General features: G+C 34.8%; 1 protein-coding gene across 1 annotated transcript in view; it reads right to left on the reverse strand.

Moving 5' to 3' along the window:
• Positions 1-16,380, reverse strand: part of LOC137393685 (solute carrier family 49 member 4 homolog) — a 33,976-nt gene that overhangs the window by 16,686 nt on the left and 910 nt on the right. The window contains exons 2-3 of the mRNA XM_068080328.1: positions 1,177-1,508; positions 159-246 (exon numbers count right to left, since the gene is read on the reverse strand). Coding sequence (XP_067936429.1) covers positions 159-246; positions 1,177-1,507 — 419 coding nt within the window. The 5' untranslated portion in view covers position 1,508. The remainder of the gene's footprint in view (positions 1-158; positions 247-1,176; positions 1,509-16,380) is intronic.

Raw genomic sequence — 16,380 nt, forward strand, 5'->3', positions numbered from 1 at the left:
ATTTTTAATCATTACTAAATTTTTACTTTCGATATCTTGCCAACCAGCTCTTATTGTAATCACTTTGTTTTATTTATTCCTTTTTATTATTTTATTCCTTTTTTTGCTTTCCTCTTTTGCACATTTGCAGGCAAATCAATGCGTTTTATAATACTCACCAGAAAAGCTGTGTAAAGAGTGAGATATTCCACAAGATGCACGCTACGGTTAGTGCAGAATAGGCAACCAGAACTCCCACTCTTATACCTGTAATTACACTGACTCTGAAGACGATCTGTCCAGATGCTGACTTTCTATTGCTGACTTTGTTATTTATGATTAAATAGACAAGACAAAAACAATAATAAACATAATAATATGATTATATCGAGGTATTAAACAGTTTTAATAAAGGCAGAACACGCAATGTCGTTTTCAACAGAAAACCTGCCTAATGCAAATGATAGATTAATATATATTCTTATGTATAGGAGAAATGTTAAAACACAAGAATTCTAAGATATATTACATGATATGGCTATCTATGCACAGGTATACTCATAAAATGTTGAAAGAGTAAAAATAAATTGTGTTTATAGTTGTCTAGTGTTGAAAATTTAATTTAACGGCATTTAATTAATATTGTTCACTAGAAAGTATGAAAAGACAGTTAGTTTTATCCAAATAAAGTGATAAATTGTGAGGTGAGGCCGCATGACATGAGGGCCAAAGTCTTAACGCATCCAGTACTAGAGATAGACTTAGTAGATTAGGTGGGATTGTGCTGCGGTGCATTCATGCTCAGAGCACAAACTCTCCAGCTTTCACTTATAAGCATTGCAGTCCTTCTGCACTGTGAGAGATTGTCATGAGTAATAAGCATATGCGTAATTATTCCATAATATAGCCCTGATTACAATTATTGGTAGTTTGTTTTGATTTGAATCTGTGGACCCGATTTACTGGGTTCAATCCGGTGTGATGCAACTTTTTTCCCAATTCTTTTATCGTGGCTTCGCGCAGACTGACGGATGGGCACAGCTCTTATTATAGTAAAGATCAACTCAAACATTCTTTTTTAAACTAAAATGTTTCATTCTTACATAAAAGTGCAACTGCTGTTTAACATACATGCATTATACAAATAATAAACTATTCCTATCTGAAATGGCAGGTCTTACCACATTTCTTACAAACCTTTAGTTTCCACGATGTACATGACTGGAAGAGAGAGAATGAGAAATGTGACACTGGTGGCGGCATTGGCCATCCCAATAGCCGAGACATCCCATCCATGCGCTATGAGAAGAGCGTTGCTTAGTGGTGGCCATATTACCCAACAAAGGCTTTGAGTGGCTATGCAGAAAGAGAAAATAAATAAAGTCCACCATCGTACAGGATAGACCTTGGGCTGTAGCTTTTCGGTAGCAGAATCATCGCTACAAGGGGATTCATCGCTTGCATATAATTTGATCTTGTCTTGTGTAGAGTCCAGCAGCGCTGTCTTTTCTGTACCATTAGAACTCATGCTAAAATAGATGTGCATATTTCACTAAGGCTATGATAGACAAAACTTGACTATTTAAGAAAACAAAATAGATGCTTAGTAAATTGAGCAAGTAAAATGGCATGCTGTTAAAGTTACATGCAATATGTTTAGATTAAAATGATCTTCAGTTTATCTTTTTTCCTAAGCAATGAAAAACTTTTCTGTTTACAGAGCTAAACCAACTAGTTGTCAGTAATTTACCAAAAGTTTATTAAAAGAACTTTGTAAGAGACATATAACAGATTTCTCTGGTTATTTAGCAAATACACAATTCTCAGTTGATTCTACCTGCGAGTTATACCTGCCTTTATTTCAAATTCCTTGTCATTAATGTTTAAAATTAGTCATTCAGACTGCAGTTCTCTACTGTCTTTCTGGTTTTATAGGATATTTTAGCGGCTAGCCTCTAAACTAAAAAGACCAAGTGTAAACTAACCAGCCTTTTAAGAGATTTATGGGTGTGCAGATAAGTTGCGCCATTAGATGTTTAAAAAGTCACTCACGTAAAAGTTTAAAAAATTTATTCATAAGTTACAGATATTTTTCTATCGTTTGAGACTTTGCTTGTTGTTTTAGGTGACCTGACAAAATAACATGACTCTCAAAACTTGATTGCAGTTAATATGCTCAGTAGAAAAAGTCCTGCCCAAGTTTAAAACAAGTTCGTCAAAATTTGTCCCATTGTTTTCCCCTAAATGCTGTTGAACATACAAAACCAGATGCCAATGAGACAGTATATTTATTAATTATAAACAATATGCATGACTACTGACATCATTTTTTGAAAAATAATTTTCTTTTTAGCATTTTAATCGCAATAAACTTTTTTTGATATTATTCCTGAAACACCATGACAGCCTGATTACCTAAAACAGCGAAAAAGTCTCAAATGGCAAAAAATCTCTTTTTTTCTGATTAAATCTTTAAAAATTGTATGCGAGTTATCTTTTAACTTGCTCTCAAAAGCTAGTAGCCTACTTCTTAAAATGAGTTCAATTGCATTGCGAAGTTCACAGGAAAAGTCATCATAAAATTAATTATGACAAACCTACTTTACATTAGGTTCACATTTTCTGAATTCTTTTTATAAACACAAATGCATGATTAATTACATACTTTTGACGTACTCCATCCACGTTCAAGGAAAAGAAAATTTATCACATGCCAACATTTTTTTGGCAGTTCATGATAAAATTTTATTGATCCTGAACTAATCAGCTAAGATATAAAGTTTACATTGTTGCAAAGCAAAATACAAACACTACATTGATTTATACAATAGGCAAAATACAATGATATTGAATCAATGATTAAGCTTTTTAAGAGCAAAAATACCTGAAAGTTAATTTCCTAGAATACTGCACACTAAACTCAAAATCTCTAACTCTGTTTAAATTTGTGCCTGTGATATTGTATGAGCATTACTAGTATCTATAATATAAATGCATCATACAAATACAGTGAATGTTGTAGAAGTACTATAAATCATGTAAGTTGTTACAAAGCTACACTGACTAGATTATATAAAAACTATGAAAAATTCTAAATAACTTTTCAGATGAGAGAGTGCATTGTAGCAGAGTTATGTAAGTTCATGTCTCAAGGAGTTTGTGTCTTTAGGTTTAGTTCAATCGGAATTTGACCTTTGTTATTGACCTATGACTTGTTTTGTATTAATATGAAGCAGAATGAACAGCTAACATTGTTATCTCAGATGGTCAGGTTAAGTTCTCTTGTTAGCAGCATTGAAAACACAGTAATTGAAAACTGGTGTTGAAGACAAAGTCTAAAATTAATCGTGCATAACAACATTCAAGTGAAACAAGCTGTGTCTCCCTTAGACAGTTTTGTAAGTAGCTAGTACAAGAGATCATCATGTGTAATAATTATGTGAACAATTATTCCTAGTTATGGCAAGGTGGTTAAATGGTGCTGATGGTAGAGACTTTGGCTGAAATGTTGATTACATCGGGTTTATTTCTCATGTGAGACAATTTTTTTTCTTAAAGCTCTTAAAGATTGGCTTGCAACAAAATCAATTACAGTTATTTGGTATCAGAAGATTCACTATGTCTTACTCTGCTGTGTTGTAGGTGAAAAATAAGTGAAAATGGGATTACAAGCTCTTAAAAGCTCAAAAAGAACAGTTAATTGCAGCCATCACAAAACCGCTGTAGATTGTTTTCCAAAACAGCTCAAATGGGACGTACCTGAAAACGATGTTTGTCATAAACTAGTGCTACGAGATGTTTTATATTTTATATTGAGCCTTTTACTGGCCTTGAATTTTACGTGATAACATCACATGTTACAACAATAACCAGAATGTTTGACCACATCGTCAAAATACAGAGATTATAAACTACCGCATTTTCGTGATGGCTGTGAATAACTGTTTATTTTTTAGCCTTTAAGAGCTTGTAAACACATTTCACCATATTTTGCACCTACAAATTGCAAGTAAACCTTTAAGGCTGGTTCACGCTATATCGCCATATTGCGGCGCTAATGCCACAATACTTTGGTGTTTGTCGATGATAACGATATTCACACTATCACAAACCCATCTGTTCCATCATTTGCTTCAGGAAATCCTTCGTGATGTAGTGTTCTCATTTCTTTTTGTAAATTTTTGCGAAAAAACTTTTGTTTTCGTGTGCTGGAATCAAAATTTACTCCCACCGCAACTATCATAAAGGGATATGAATAAATCTTGCTATCTGTGACGGCAAATTACCATCGCCAGAATGGTTCACATTTGAAAAGCTGTCATCAATGCTCGGCGAAATATTGGCGTAGTTTGACAGCTTCAAACTTTCCTGACGTGGCCGCGTTGCTTTGTCGATGCCATTGGCTCGCGGTTCACATAATCAACGACGAACGCCGAAATAAAAACGCTGACTAACGGCGATATAGTGTGAATCAGCCTTTAGCATTGCTGTGGACAGACGGCCACAGCTCTCAAGAAACGGCTCTTATTATAGTAAAAGTTTCATAATAGACGTCTACTACTTCTGAAGTTGAATGTGTAAATCTGACACTGCAGTCTATTTGAGCTTGGTCCCACTGATTTGTGCTGTGCAACTATCTTATAACATGGACATGGTCCATGGTGCTTCAAGCACTACCATAATTAGTAATACTATTTGCTCTATTTATTTAATATATTTACTATATTTAATGACTTACTCTTATACTAGTGCTCTATATCGAGCACTGTCTACTTAAAAAACTGAGAACTTTTCCCATACTTCAAACATTGTTTAGATTTATTGTTTTTTTCTGTTTAAATGTTCATTTCTTGACATATAGTTGGCAAGAAATCTGTAAAAAAAAATTAAATGATATTTACAATGCATTTAGCTGATGGACACTAAAATATCGTAATTTTTTAATGTTTATTCAGTTTCATGACAAACTTTGTAATTAATTTGGAAGAAGTTGTTGAGTTGGCTAGTCTACACACTTCGTTTCAGTAGACTATCCCTATTCTAAAATAGATTGACCCGGTTATACTGGAAGTGCAATGATTCTGTTTCAGAATTCTTGAAAGCAGATGCAAGCCGACGCCATCCATTCCGCCATCCATTCCGTGATTCATTTCAGGTTGTTACATTTGTACCTACTGCGTACTCGCGAAACGTCATTTATCACCCTGTGGTGGCTGGCTAGCTATCTCCAATATATGGCTGTTGTAGACAGATCTGGTTAATCCTAGCAATTACCAGCTAGTAACTAGCAAGTCTCTAGCCACAGCACTAAACAGGCACATGTCAGATGATTCAGCAGCCACTCATAGATTATACTCGAATGACAAGAGTGCTTTACTAAAGAGGCAGCGCATTCTGGATCAATATTTTTTGGTTTTGTGACAATGACATCACATTTGTTCTAGTTTTTAAAGATGAACTTAGACAAAATTTTATTTGATTTTATCAGAAAGTGTTTGCATTTTTCTATCACTTGAAAGTGTTACTGATGTTTGAAGTGATTTGCTTGTCAATATTTTTCAATATTGAAATTGATAAAACTTGAATGGGGTTTAAAGGCTTTTGAAAAGTACAATACATGCTGAAATGGCATCACTAGTTGCTCAGCTGTCTGTCACTCTTGTTATTTATATCGGCTATTGTGTTTAACTTGCAGCGATGCGACTCTCTATTCTGTCGGTCTCTTTGCATCTATAACATCATAACCGCACTTTCGCTTGATCTGAGAGTTTTAACGATGACCAAGTTTTATTTATTTTAATCTTGAAACATTCTGGCAGTTAAATCACCTCAAATATTAAAAACAATTGCAAAGGATAAAAAATACCGATTCTTTCTAATAAAATCTACCAGAAATTTTAGTTTTAGTAGAATGTTTTAGTTTAATTTGTTAGTTTATCTTCAAGTTATCAGAAATTCGATATTTTGACTATCTGTACTGACAAAACTGTTATACCTTTGTTAACAATTGTATAACAGTTGTTAACAACTGTTATACAATTGTTAACAATTGTTATACCATTGTTAACAGATGTTATACCATTGTTAACAACTATTATACCATTGTTAACAACTGTTATACCATTGTTAACAACTTTTATACTGTGGTTAACAACTGTTATACCATTGTTAACAACTTTTATACTGTTGTTAACAACAGTTATACCATTATTAATGACTGTTATACTGTTGTTAACAATGGTTATACCATTGTTAATGACTGTTATACTGCTGTTAATAACACCGTGTTATAAGCTAAAAAGCAAATGCCAGGAACTTTTCCATTATTTTATGGAGATTGATCTAAGTTCTAAGTTCTTTTTAAATCTTTTATACTCAGTGGTTGGTATCAAAATGGTTTGTCCCTGACCAGCCCAGATGAAATGATAACTGTTAGGGTATATTTTTACAGTGGGACTTCTAAAAAGTTATACTTTCTTCTGATGAATCTGTAAACGGATCTCATCTTAGACACCGACGCTATAAATTGATTATTAAGCTTTAATTACAGCTTTTCTAGCCGGGTAGTTGATGAAGACATTGCAACCCCAACCTATCATCGCTCAGTTATGTGATTCATACCAGCATATCCTGATTGATGGCCAGGATTGGGTGCAGTGCGCCCACAGTTTGCTCAAGTGTGAACATTGTGCTGGTCAATGGAGACATTGGTGAGCCATATACTGGCTAGCTTATAGTCAATCAAATAAAGTAGCTTCAACTTTTGCTTGAGGAGCTTTATGACACTCTTCTCTAAATGCGCTTGTTTTCCTTTATATATGGATCTAGAATGAACTGGTATTGGCAGCGAGGCTGCAAATATATCACAATTTACCTCCGACATACTGATTACGTTGTGTACATAACTCCTACAACCTCAACAAACATTGACCTTTTCAATATAAGTGCTGAGTAAATGACAAATCATGTTTAATGTGGCATCTTTATTTTTTCAGAAAAGTAGCAAATGGGTTTTGATGAGTTTAAAAATTTAATTTGATCAGATAAAACCTCGAGTCCACTTTATTTATTTTTCCCTGGGCCGATTTTGGTAAAGATTCACTCAGCAGCAAAATGTAAACTTGCATTTTTCTAGTGACATTATAGAAGTCACTAATTATTCTGATTTTATGATGAAAGATCCAACACATATTTTGGACTGATAATAATAATAATCAATTCTGCATGGAACTTGCAGAGGGAGGCAACTTTCTGATGACCGCATGGTATTTTTGCTTGCAATCCCTTTTAAAAAACCAAACTTCAAATAATGATACTTTTCTGCAACAGGAAACAAGCTAAAAAAGCATCACCACACGACGCCTAATTATAATAATGACAATATTTTCATGTCAATCAGAAAGAAGACTTAAAATTTAATAGTGGCTAGTTTGTTTTAAATTTACTTTGCCTGTAGCTTTTTCAAGAAGTATTGGTTGCTGCAGTTGCTGGCATACTTTGTAACAAACTTTAAACCGTTTGCCATAGCTGATTGTTACAGCCTTCTGTCTAAAAGAGTTTGTTTTCATTGATCAATCAGTTTTTCAACACCATCCATTATTCCCTTGTGCCCTTTTTCCTAGCAACATCAGATGATGCACTCAGCTTTTGCTATGCATTCTGTCATTACACCCTATTACAAGGACATGTATAGAAAAACTCTAAAATTATAAGGTTTGGGTAAATCTTTTGAAGACTCATTTAAAATAACCATAGATGATGTCAACCACACAAAGATAAAACCTAAATTGCTTTCAAGTATCTCGGTCATTCCACTATAGACAACTTGACCCAATTATTTTCCTGATGAATAGATGATCATCAAAATGAACAATCGACAAAATCTCATTTCAATTTCTCAGATGAAGAAAACTGTTATTCTCAGTCATTATTGGTTAAAATGAATAGCCCGAGGCACACTATACTGACAGCCTACGAGAGCATGGTTACATTCATTAGTTTACCATTGTTTGATCTCAGGCCGAGTGACTCATAGGCATGGATCAACCAAGTGGTATACGCTTATTTGTAGCCCAAGAAACCCTCACGTTTGCTATCACATGTAAGACAAAAGCATTTAATAGAACCTGATATTAAAATGTATTTGCTTTAAATGGTTTCATATAATTTGTATAAGAAACAGTAGCGTAAAATAATATATAATTATTAAACAAGTTGTAGCTAGATTTTTATAATTTGAAGAATTTTGAAAACAAAAAGTTTACCTGATGAGATTCCTCTAATGCGCAATTTTAGTTGCCAAAACTAATAGAGTTAGTAAAATTCCTTCATCACTTCAGCTCTTAATCTCAGCAGTTATCAGAGGTAGTGGCCAACCTACTATGGGAGATTACATAACATCCTTCAGTCATATCAGATTGCGGTGACAATATCTATGAACATTACATAAGCTTTTCTTTAATACGAGCTTAGCTATTCATTCACAAGCGATGAGAAAGCATTTATTATTGAAAAATTGGAAATTTTATTTTTCAATGTGAGATATTTTATGATACGGTGCTAGACTAGCATATATGGCTCTCATGCTAAATAAAATTTACAAACACATGTGGCCTGACTAACGATCGCTAAAGTCGTGGCTACACAGATCAAGAAAATACCTAACTAACGTTTCTCCACACTCCTACACAGTCTTACACATCCCTGCGCACCCCTATACACCTCTGCGCATCCCTACACACCCTATACACCCATAAGTACCCTTGCACATTCCTACACACCTTTACACATATCTACACACACCCTTAAGTACCCTTTCACACTCCTACACACCCCTATATATCTCTACAAACCCCTAAACACTCCTCACACCCCTACACACCCTTACACACCCCTACACACAACTGCAAACCCCTACACAAGTAAACGATGAGTTATATCGCAAAATAGATCGACCAATGAGCATTAGCTTTTTTTGGGTGAAGGTCATGACCTGTTTTCTAAACCTTTTGTTTCATTATTAAATTATTATCAGCATATTAACTTTCTACTACTGTTAATTAATATTGTGATAGCAGTAACAATTGTGCAGCTATTTTGTGCTGTTATATTACTGCGCAAGACAAAAATGCTGCGGTTTAATTAAAAGAATTAGCCAAATACGACAAAGAAATCAGAGGCCATAAATGGAGTTAAATCTTAGAAAAACTCTTGCACCTTTTAATAGATTTAATCAACTAAAGAATTATCCTAAAATAATTTGTCTGCAGTACCAAAGCTCAACACTGGCCTTATCATATCTGTTGCAAGTAAGAATACCTTTGTCCATATATACATGCCGATTGTATGAAGTCTTATGGTAATCATTCAAAAGCAAATTTTAAATAAAACCAGTTTGAGCTGGAAAATGAGATATATCAAAAGTGGAATTAAGTTTATTATGTAAAAAGATTTTGTTTGTTTAACCAACAATGTGCTGACTTCTTCTGTTAATGATGTAAACTAGCATTCTTGCTCAGACACTAAATCGCGTCAGGTCATCGGTGACGCATCGCTGCCGGAGGTGTAGCGATGATTTAAAACTGATGTTCTGATTTTTTTTACTACAGGAACTTAAGTAAAATATGAATTATTTATTGCGATTCCTTAAGAAATGAAAAGTTATTTTTTCATTTTACTTTTATAACGATCAAACAAAATATTACACTATACCATGAGCTTGCAATAAGTTACAGTCATTTTAATCACTAACTGTGAGAAGTGAGGCGTATTAATTAATTCAGCTAAAACAAATTCATTTGTCAGTTGAGTTTATCAGGTTTGAAAAAATAAGTTTACCAAATGCAGAAATTATCAGATATTTATATGTGAGAAATAAAACATGGCAGGCTTTACTACTCTGTAAATTTATTGATTTGCAAAAAGTACTTGACGCATCAGATATATTTAAAAAAGGGTGAATGATGCTGACCCATATATTTGACTGATACCATTACTATCATCCGAGTATTCACTAGTTATGTACAATGTCTACTGTCAAAAACAGAAGGTTACAAATAATATTTGTTGCCTAAACTGAGATTTCTATCTTTCCAAATTTTTCTGCGTTAGAAACAGGGCTAATATAATTTACAAATTGGCGTAGGTCCTAACCAACTTTTTGCACATGAGAGGTTTCAAAAAAATCTTTAAAACTTTAATTGAGGTTTCAGAGGCAATCATTAAAATGATGACAAAGCTAATATTTGTAATTTTTATTAATACCAAAAAAATTGGTAATGAACTCAGTGTCTCTGTTCGTTTTTTGCTGTGGCAGAAACTGTCTGCAAATTTTTTGCAAACAAATGGCTTAGATGTATCGAACTATCCGATGTGATCGTTCCTCCATTGGGAGCAAAACAATTGTTTTTAAATGTCATATCCCTTCAAGACTTGTAAGAGCATAGTGCGCATTGTGATCAGCAATCGGCAGGTGCTAAGTCTAGTACGTGTGAATACCTAGTCAGACATTGAATACTGTTCCTTATGAATAGCAGCTTTCAACTGCTCGAGGCGCTTTCCAATGCACTGTGTAATACCTGTTGACAACAGCCCTTGAAGGTTGAAATATGGAACATTAGAAATAAGATCCCTAAACATGCGACCACTAATTTGAAGCCTTAAGCAAACTGGACCCTGTGTGAGACCACTTACTCAGCTAGTAATACTAGACCATACAGCTGTAAGAAATTGACCAATTGAGGGGTCGCATTTTATGAGCTAAATAAATATAAAAAGAGATTACATTATTTTGAGAAATTACAATATACGTATTTTGGACTAGACTCTATATCCAAACAAGGGCTCAGTTTGTAAGCAGGCTTTGTAAACTTTCCTAATGAAAGTGGAGTGAGACACTGCTAGTAGGCACGACAACAGAGGAAAATAAAAGTTCCTCTGCTCTGTCTGAATTTGGAAGGAACCATATCCTATTTTCACTGACAACTTTGATCAATATATCAGATTTTCAAAATATATATGAAAATAATGGTACAATTATTGACGCTACGTTCATGCCTTGCTACCCAAACACACTGATGGAAGACATCACCTGCGCAGTCAACACATTGGCGGTATGTAATTTATAGAATAACCAGGCTGGTCTAAGAGATGTCGAAAGAAATAAAACAGATGCGCCTGCGATTGGCTGCGACTAGCTGACATAGATTATTATATAATGAGCTTGATTCTATTTTAATCATTTCCAAAATGACAAGTTTCATACCAGATTGATTTGATTTGAATGGTTATCACAACAGTGATTCAAACAAGCAACTATTTGAAAAAATAGTTTTTTGTAACAGCTATATAGCAGCTACATGGCAGCTATATGGCAGCTATATGGTAGCTACATGGCAGCCATATAGCTGCCATATAGCTGCCATATAGCTGCCATATAGCTGCTATGTAGCTGCTATATAGCTGCTATATAGCTGCTATATAGCAGCTATATAGCAGCTACATGGCAGCTATATGGCAGCTATATGGCAGTTATATGGCTGCCATATAGCTACCATATAGCTGTCATATAGCTGCTATATAGCTGCTATATAGCTGCTATATAGCAGCTATGTAGCAGCTACATGGCAGCTATATGGTAGCTACATGGCAGCTACCCTAGGACACTTATGTATTCACGTCATCTAGCTTTCGCGTTTTCGCGGAGTCATCCTCTCGCGAAAATTTCATGAGCGAAACTAAACTATCCTAATGACTGAGAGAAAACGCGAAATTTGATAGCTTTGTTCATTGATATCCACAATAAAATCATCATATATAGAGAGACCTAGACGTCATTGATAGTCCAAGAAACAAACAGCAGCAAGCGATCAAATTGAATCATCGATCTCGCCCACATATTTCTACCTGCGGTTTACAAATACAAAATAGTCCCAAATTGAAAAATTTTTCTTACTTTTTTTTTAATCTAATCTGTTTGTTTCACTGCATTTATTTTCACATCACTATATTTTCGCACTCATCAGAGCTACGAAATGAAGTTGCAGCAAAATTTTACTCTGTGTGCTACTCGCGAAACTAAATACTAGCGAAATAAAAGTGTCCTAGGGTGTATGGCATTTATATACCAGCTATTACCTATTGTAAATAAATTATAAATTAACTCTCATGAAAAATATTTTTACAGAATTTGTTTGGTAATTAAATACATTAAATTCCTTTTTGCAGTTTCATTTATGCTGTGAACTTGAAGTATTTTTGTGCATAGTTATTGTTATCGGTAGTGTATAGAGCTTTTTGTTTCTTGAGCGACATGTAGCAATACAAAGGCTACGCAAAAATATTTGCCATCGCAAATCCTTGACGATCCATGGTAGATAATAAATATCCCGACGCTGCTTAAACAATTAATATGGAAAAGCCAGCATAGACATCATGGGCTTCACGCTAATGAGGCCACATCTCGTTGGTCAATCAATTGACCAACACAACACATCGGTTAGTAGCATTCACCAAAGAAAATATTTACAGTAAGCGTAGGTAATGCATTATGTCTGTCTTTAAGCAGAAAAAAGAGCTGCATTAAAGTCGGTGATAACACCTAAATCATAAGACAGTCATTGTTGAAAAAACCGACTGCAAGAGAGAGATTGTACCAGAAAACAAGCTAACAGTGTAGTGACTCACAACTCCTAATATGTACAATCAGAATAGTTCTATGGCTAGCTTATAATTTATTAGTAGCTCAGGCTTTATAAGATTTTATAAATGGCTCTAATTTTTACCAAGCACGGTCTGACCCAAAGTGGACCATGACTTAAATTTTACAAGGGGATTCATGTTTAAGGCCAACCTGTGCAGAGTTCCTGACTTCTTCACTGCAATACACTTTCTATAGTCTGCGCACATTTGCTTTGTGATGAGTTATGTCATGTGTTCAAGTTATGAAAGCAGTGATGTAGAACAATCCATGTGAAAGTCAGCGAAGCGAAGAGATTAGGTGATTGACCTGATATCGAATAGAAAAAACACCCATTGTAATAGCTAGTGATTTTAACTATGGTTCAGCCGCTATAGGTGGGTGTCAATTGATATTCTTTAAAAAAATGTGTGTAGGTTAGCAGCTGACCTCTGAGCCTATGACTCAAGAACAGCATAGTTAAATTCTGAGCCGCAGTTCTAAAATCCTAAACAGCAAAGTGCTGTTGCTACAATCATACTCATCAAAGCCACACTAACCAGTGGATTAAAAAGTTGTACATGCATAATTCAGGCAACAAAAATATGTTAAAGAGTATGTTATAGACGCCGCTGAGGCAGTTGCTGCGGACGCAGTTGCTGCTGACACTAGCAGTGGCTGCTAGCATTTGTGAGTAATCGTTTGAATATCGAGTATGATATCTGCGTAGCTTACTGCGAGCCGAGCCGTGGCTGTGTATGTTATTTTAAAAGCATGTTGTACAAGCAATGGCTCTGTGATCTTCACTGAACATGTCCAAATCTAGTAACTATGAAACCTCGTGACTGGAGGCGTGCCCACTCACAGAGAGCATTTTGAGGTGGATGTCATTTCTGTCACCACTAGTAGCTTTTTTGAGAAGAAACCTTTTCCTGCTGTTTGCAGGTCAGGTATTTTAGACCGCTGAACGACAAGGCCATGACTTCTTTCAAATACTAGTGTAATTGTGTGTTAAGTCATATGCGATATTTCGCAGATTATACTAATCAATAAGGAGTATGCTTCAAAGCAAAACTAGAACTGCAACAAATGAAATTAGTTTGACTCATAATAAAAAATTGGCATTGGAAAACAATATAAAAACAAATGCTAAAAAAATATGCTAATTATATTACAAGTAACATGAAAAAAATTACGTGTATATCAAAAACAAATGACTCTGGTCGTGTTTGATGCTTCCATGTTCTGAAGCAAATACTAGTGATTGGTAACACCTCTTAATTTACTTTCAGTGTGCTTCAGTCTTTAGAATATTATGAAACCTCAGGTTTACCACTCTATTGGAGTGTATGATCAGAGAGAAAAAATACTATATTGAAATAGCTCTTCAAATCTAACATGTTCTTTGTCATGAACTCTAATAGAAACTATAAGTTTAAAACTAAACCAGTGTGGTTTATGACCATTGAAAAACTCATCTTCAGTTTTTACTTACACCACAAAAAGTGTACCTACAGGTTTTATTCAAAAAATTACACTGATTAGATTCATGTGCTTTTCAGGCCTGTTCTTATTGTATCTTTCTTTTAATAATGTCCTTCCAAGTGTGATAAGCAAGACTAACTACTTTAAAAGAGGGTTTCACGTGTGTTTTAGTACTCTTCTAAGAATTAGCCTACATACTCATCTAGAGTAGTCTGTGTTGAAAGCAAGTTATGTTACTAGAATACAAACCAAATTTTAAGCGGCTTTAAATACCTTTTGGCAGCCTTTTAAAATTAAATTTTGATTTTATAAGCGTCATCACAGTTAGTTGGTGCTTTTTTCTGCTACATCTTCAATTTAATTATTTTTATAATGTATAATGCATTACTATAGATATGGATTTGAAGCCAAAACTCAAATAGATGAATAGCATCTAAAGAACAGATGCGCTGAGCCAGAGTTAAGTGTGTAACATACCTTACCATATTTCCCGAACCCTTAGGCACTCCATTTTATGGGCGCAGGCTCAATTCCGTGGTCTATTTTTTGTACTTAACCAATATACAAGGCACACCCTGTTATAGGACAGATTTTAAAGCAAACGCAAAATACACAGCAAAAGGAAAAAGTGTGGTTAGTCAACTTTATTGGATAAAATAATTATTTTTCTAAAGCAAAACCAAAGTTTTCATTCTCTGTATCGAAATTGAACAGCTGAGCTGTTTCAGTGTCCAACATTCCACATTCCTCTTACCATTGCCTGTGTCAGATCCGCTAGTTAATCGCTTATTATTAAAGCTGGCGTTAATAATAGTTCATTATTAACGCCAGCTTTCTCGAAAGTTCTGACTTACTTGTCAGGCTTGTCAAGCATCAGGCTTAAAACCTTAATTGTCAGGCTGGCTTTATTCTAGCCTATGTGTCTACAAATGACCAGCACAAGGTAGCGTAACTTGCACGCCTCTGCCCACAGTTTACCTGAACCTCATAAGCATCTCGCTTTACCGGTACCATTTAAGGGGTTTCGTAAACCAGTAAATAGCAATAATCATCACAACTCTGTTGCACCCATCAGAGTTTTTATTGTTTTAGCGGGCACTGGTCAGCAGAGTGGTGACTGTAGTGCGCTTGCCAAAGGCACACAATATATTTTAGAACTCAGTTTACGCACAAGGCTCACTGTATTAAAGAGTGTACAGTCAACTTTTTAGAAAAATTATAGCTTTTCAAATGCACCTTATGGTCAAACAATAATCTATTCTTAACTATGTCAAAGAGAGAAAACTCTGCCAAGGTAAGCGTACTTATGCATTTACCTGTGAAGTTTATTTTTCCAACCAATAAACTAACATAGATTAGTTCAGTGCTTATTTGAAACAGCTAATTTGATGTTTGGGCGATCTTATATGAGTGCGTTCAACTGGAACGAGCTCACCTAGTTTATTCTAAAATCCATTCACGGCGGTCATAAAAAATTCTTATGCACAGGCAGAAATATAATTAATAACTTTCCAAAGCTCTTGCTATATTTTGATGGAATAGATAGAATGACATGACCTTGTTTTTCACATTCTCATAGGTCAGGCTGACATTGAGTTTTTATCTTTGAGATTCTATCTTTATGGAGGTCTCTATAAAGTATAAACACGTCTGTACATCTGCTTGCCATAAATATTGGCATAGCTAAGCAGCTAAAATGTTGGTAGATCCATAGAAAATACCGAAAGAAGTGGTTTTCATTATTACCAAATACCAATGCCACCCAGTATCATTGCTATGATATGCACCTACCCCAAACCTTACTTTTAGCAAAGATTGAAGATTACAGACTAATTTAGAGGCAGAATCTGAGTTCACCTCAATCATGTTATGTGTAACTAATGAGATTTGAGAAATCATAGTTTTTTTTGGCACACTGCATCATTCTTCTATACTACTGGCTGGGACTGTGTAGTGATGCTATCTCAAGTTTATATACTCATGTATCGAGTTTTGCTAAACAAGATGATTACAGCAAACTTGGTTTGATTCCACCAAGTTAAACTTTGCATAAAATTTTTACCGTTCATATATCAAAGGATAAAATGACCTCAAAACAGTAAACATGTAAGCTATGAATTAGCTTGCAGCCACACATACCATAGACAGGTTTGTAATAATCCAAATTACATTATACCGGTACCCTGATAGTCGGGTGAGCTGTGAGAAACCATCCAGTGTAATAACTATACTTACAACTA

Source organism: Watersipora subatra, chromosome 4, assembly GCF_963576615.1.
Source record: "Watersipora subatra chromosome 4, tzWatSuba1.1, whole genome shotgun sequence".
NCBI lineage: Eukaryota > Metazoa > Bryozoa > Gymnolaemata > Cheilostomatida > Watersiporidae > Watersipora > Watersipora subatra.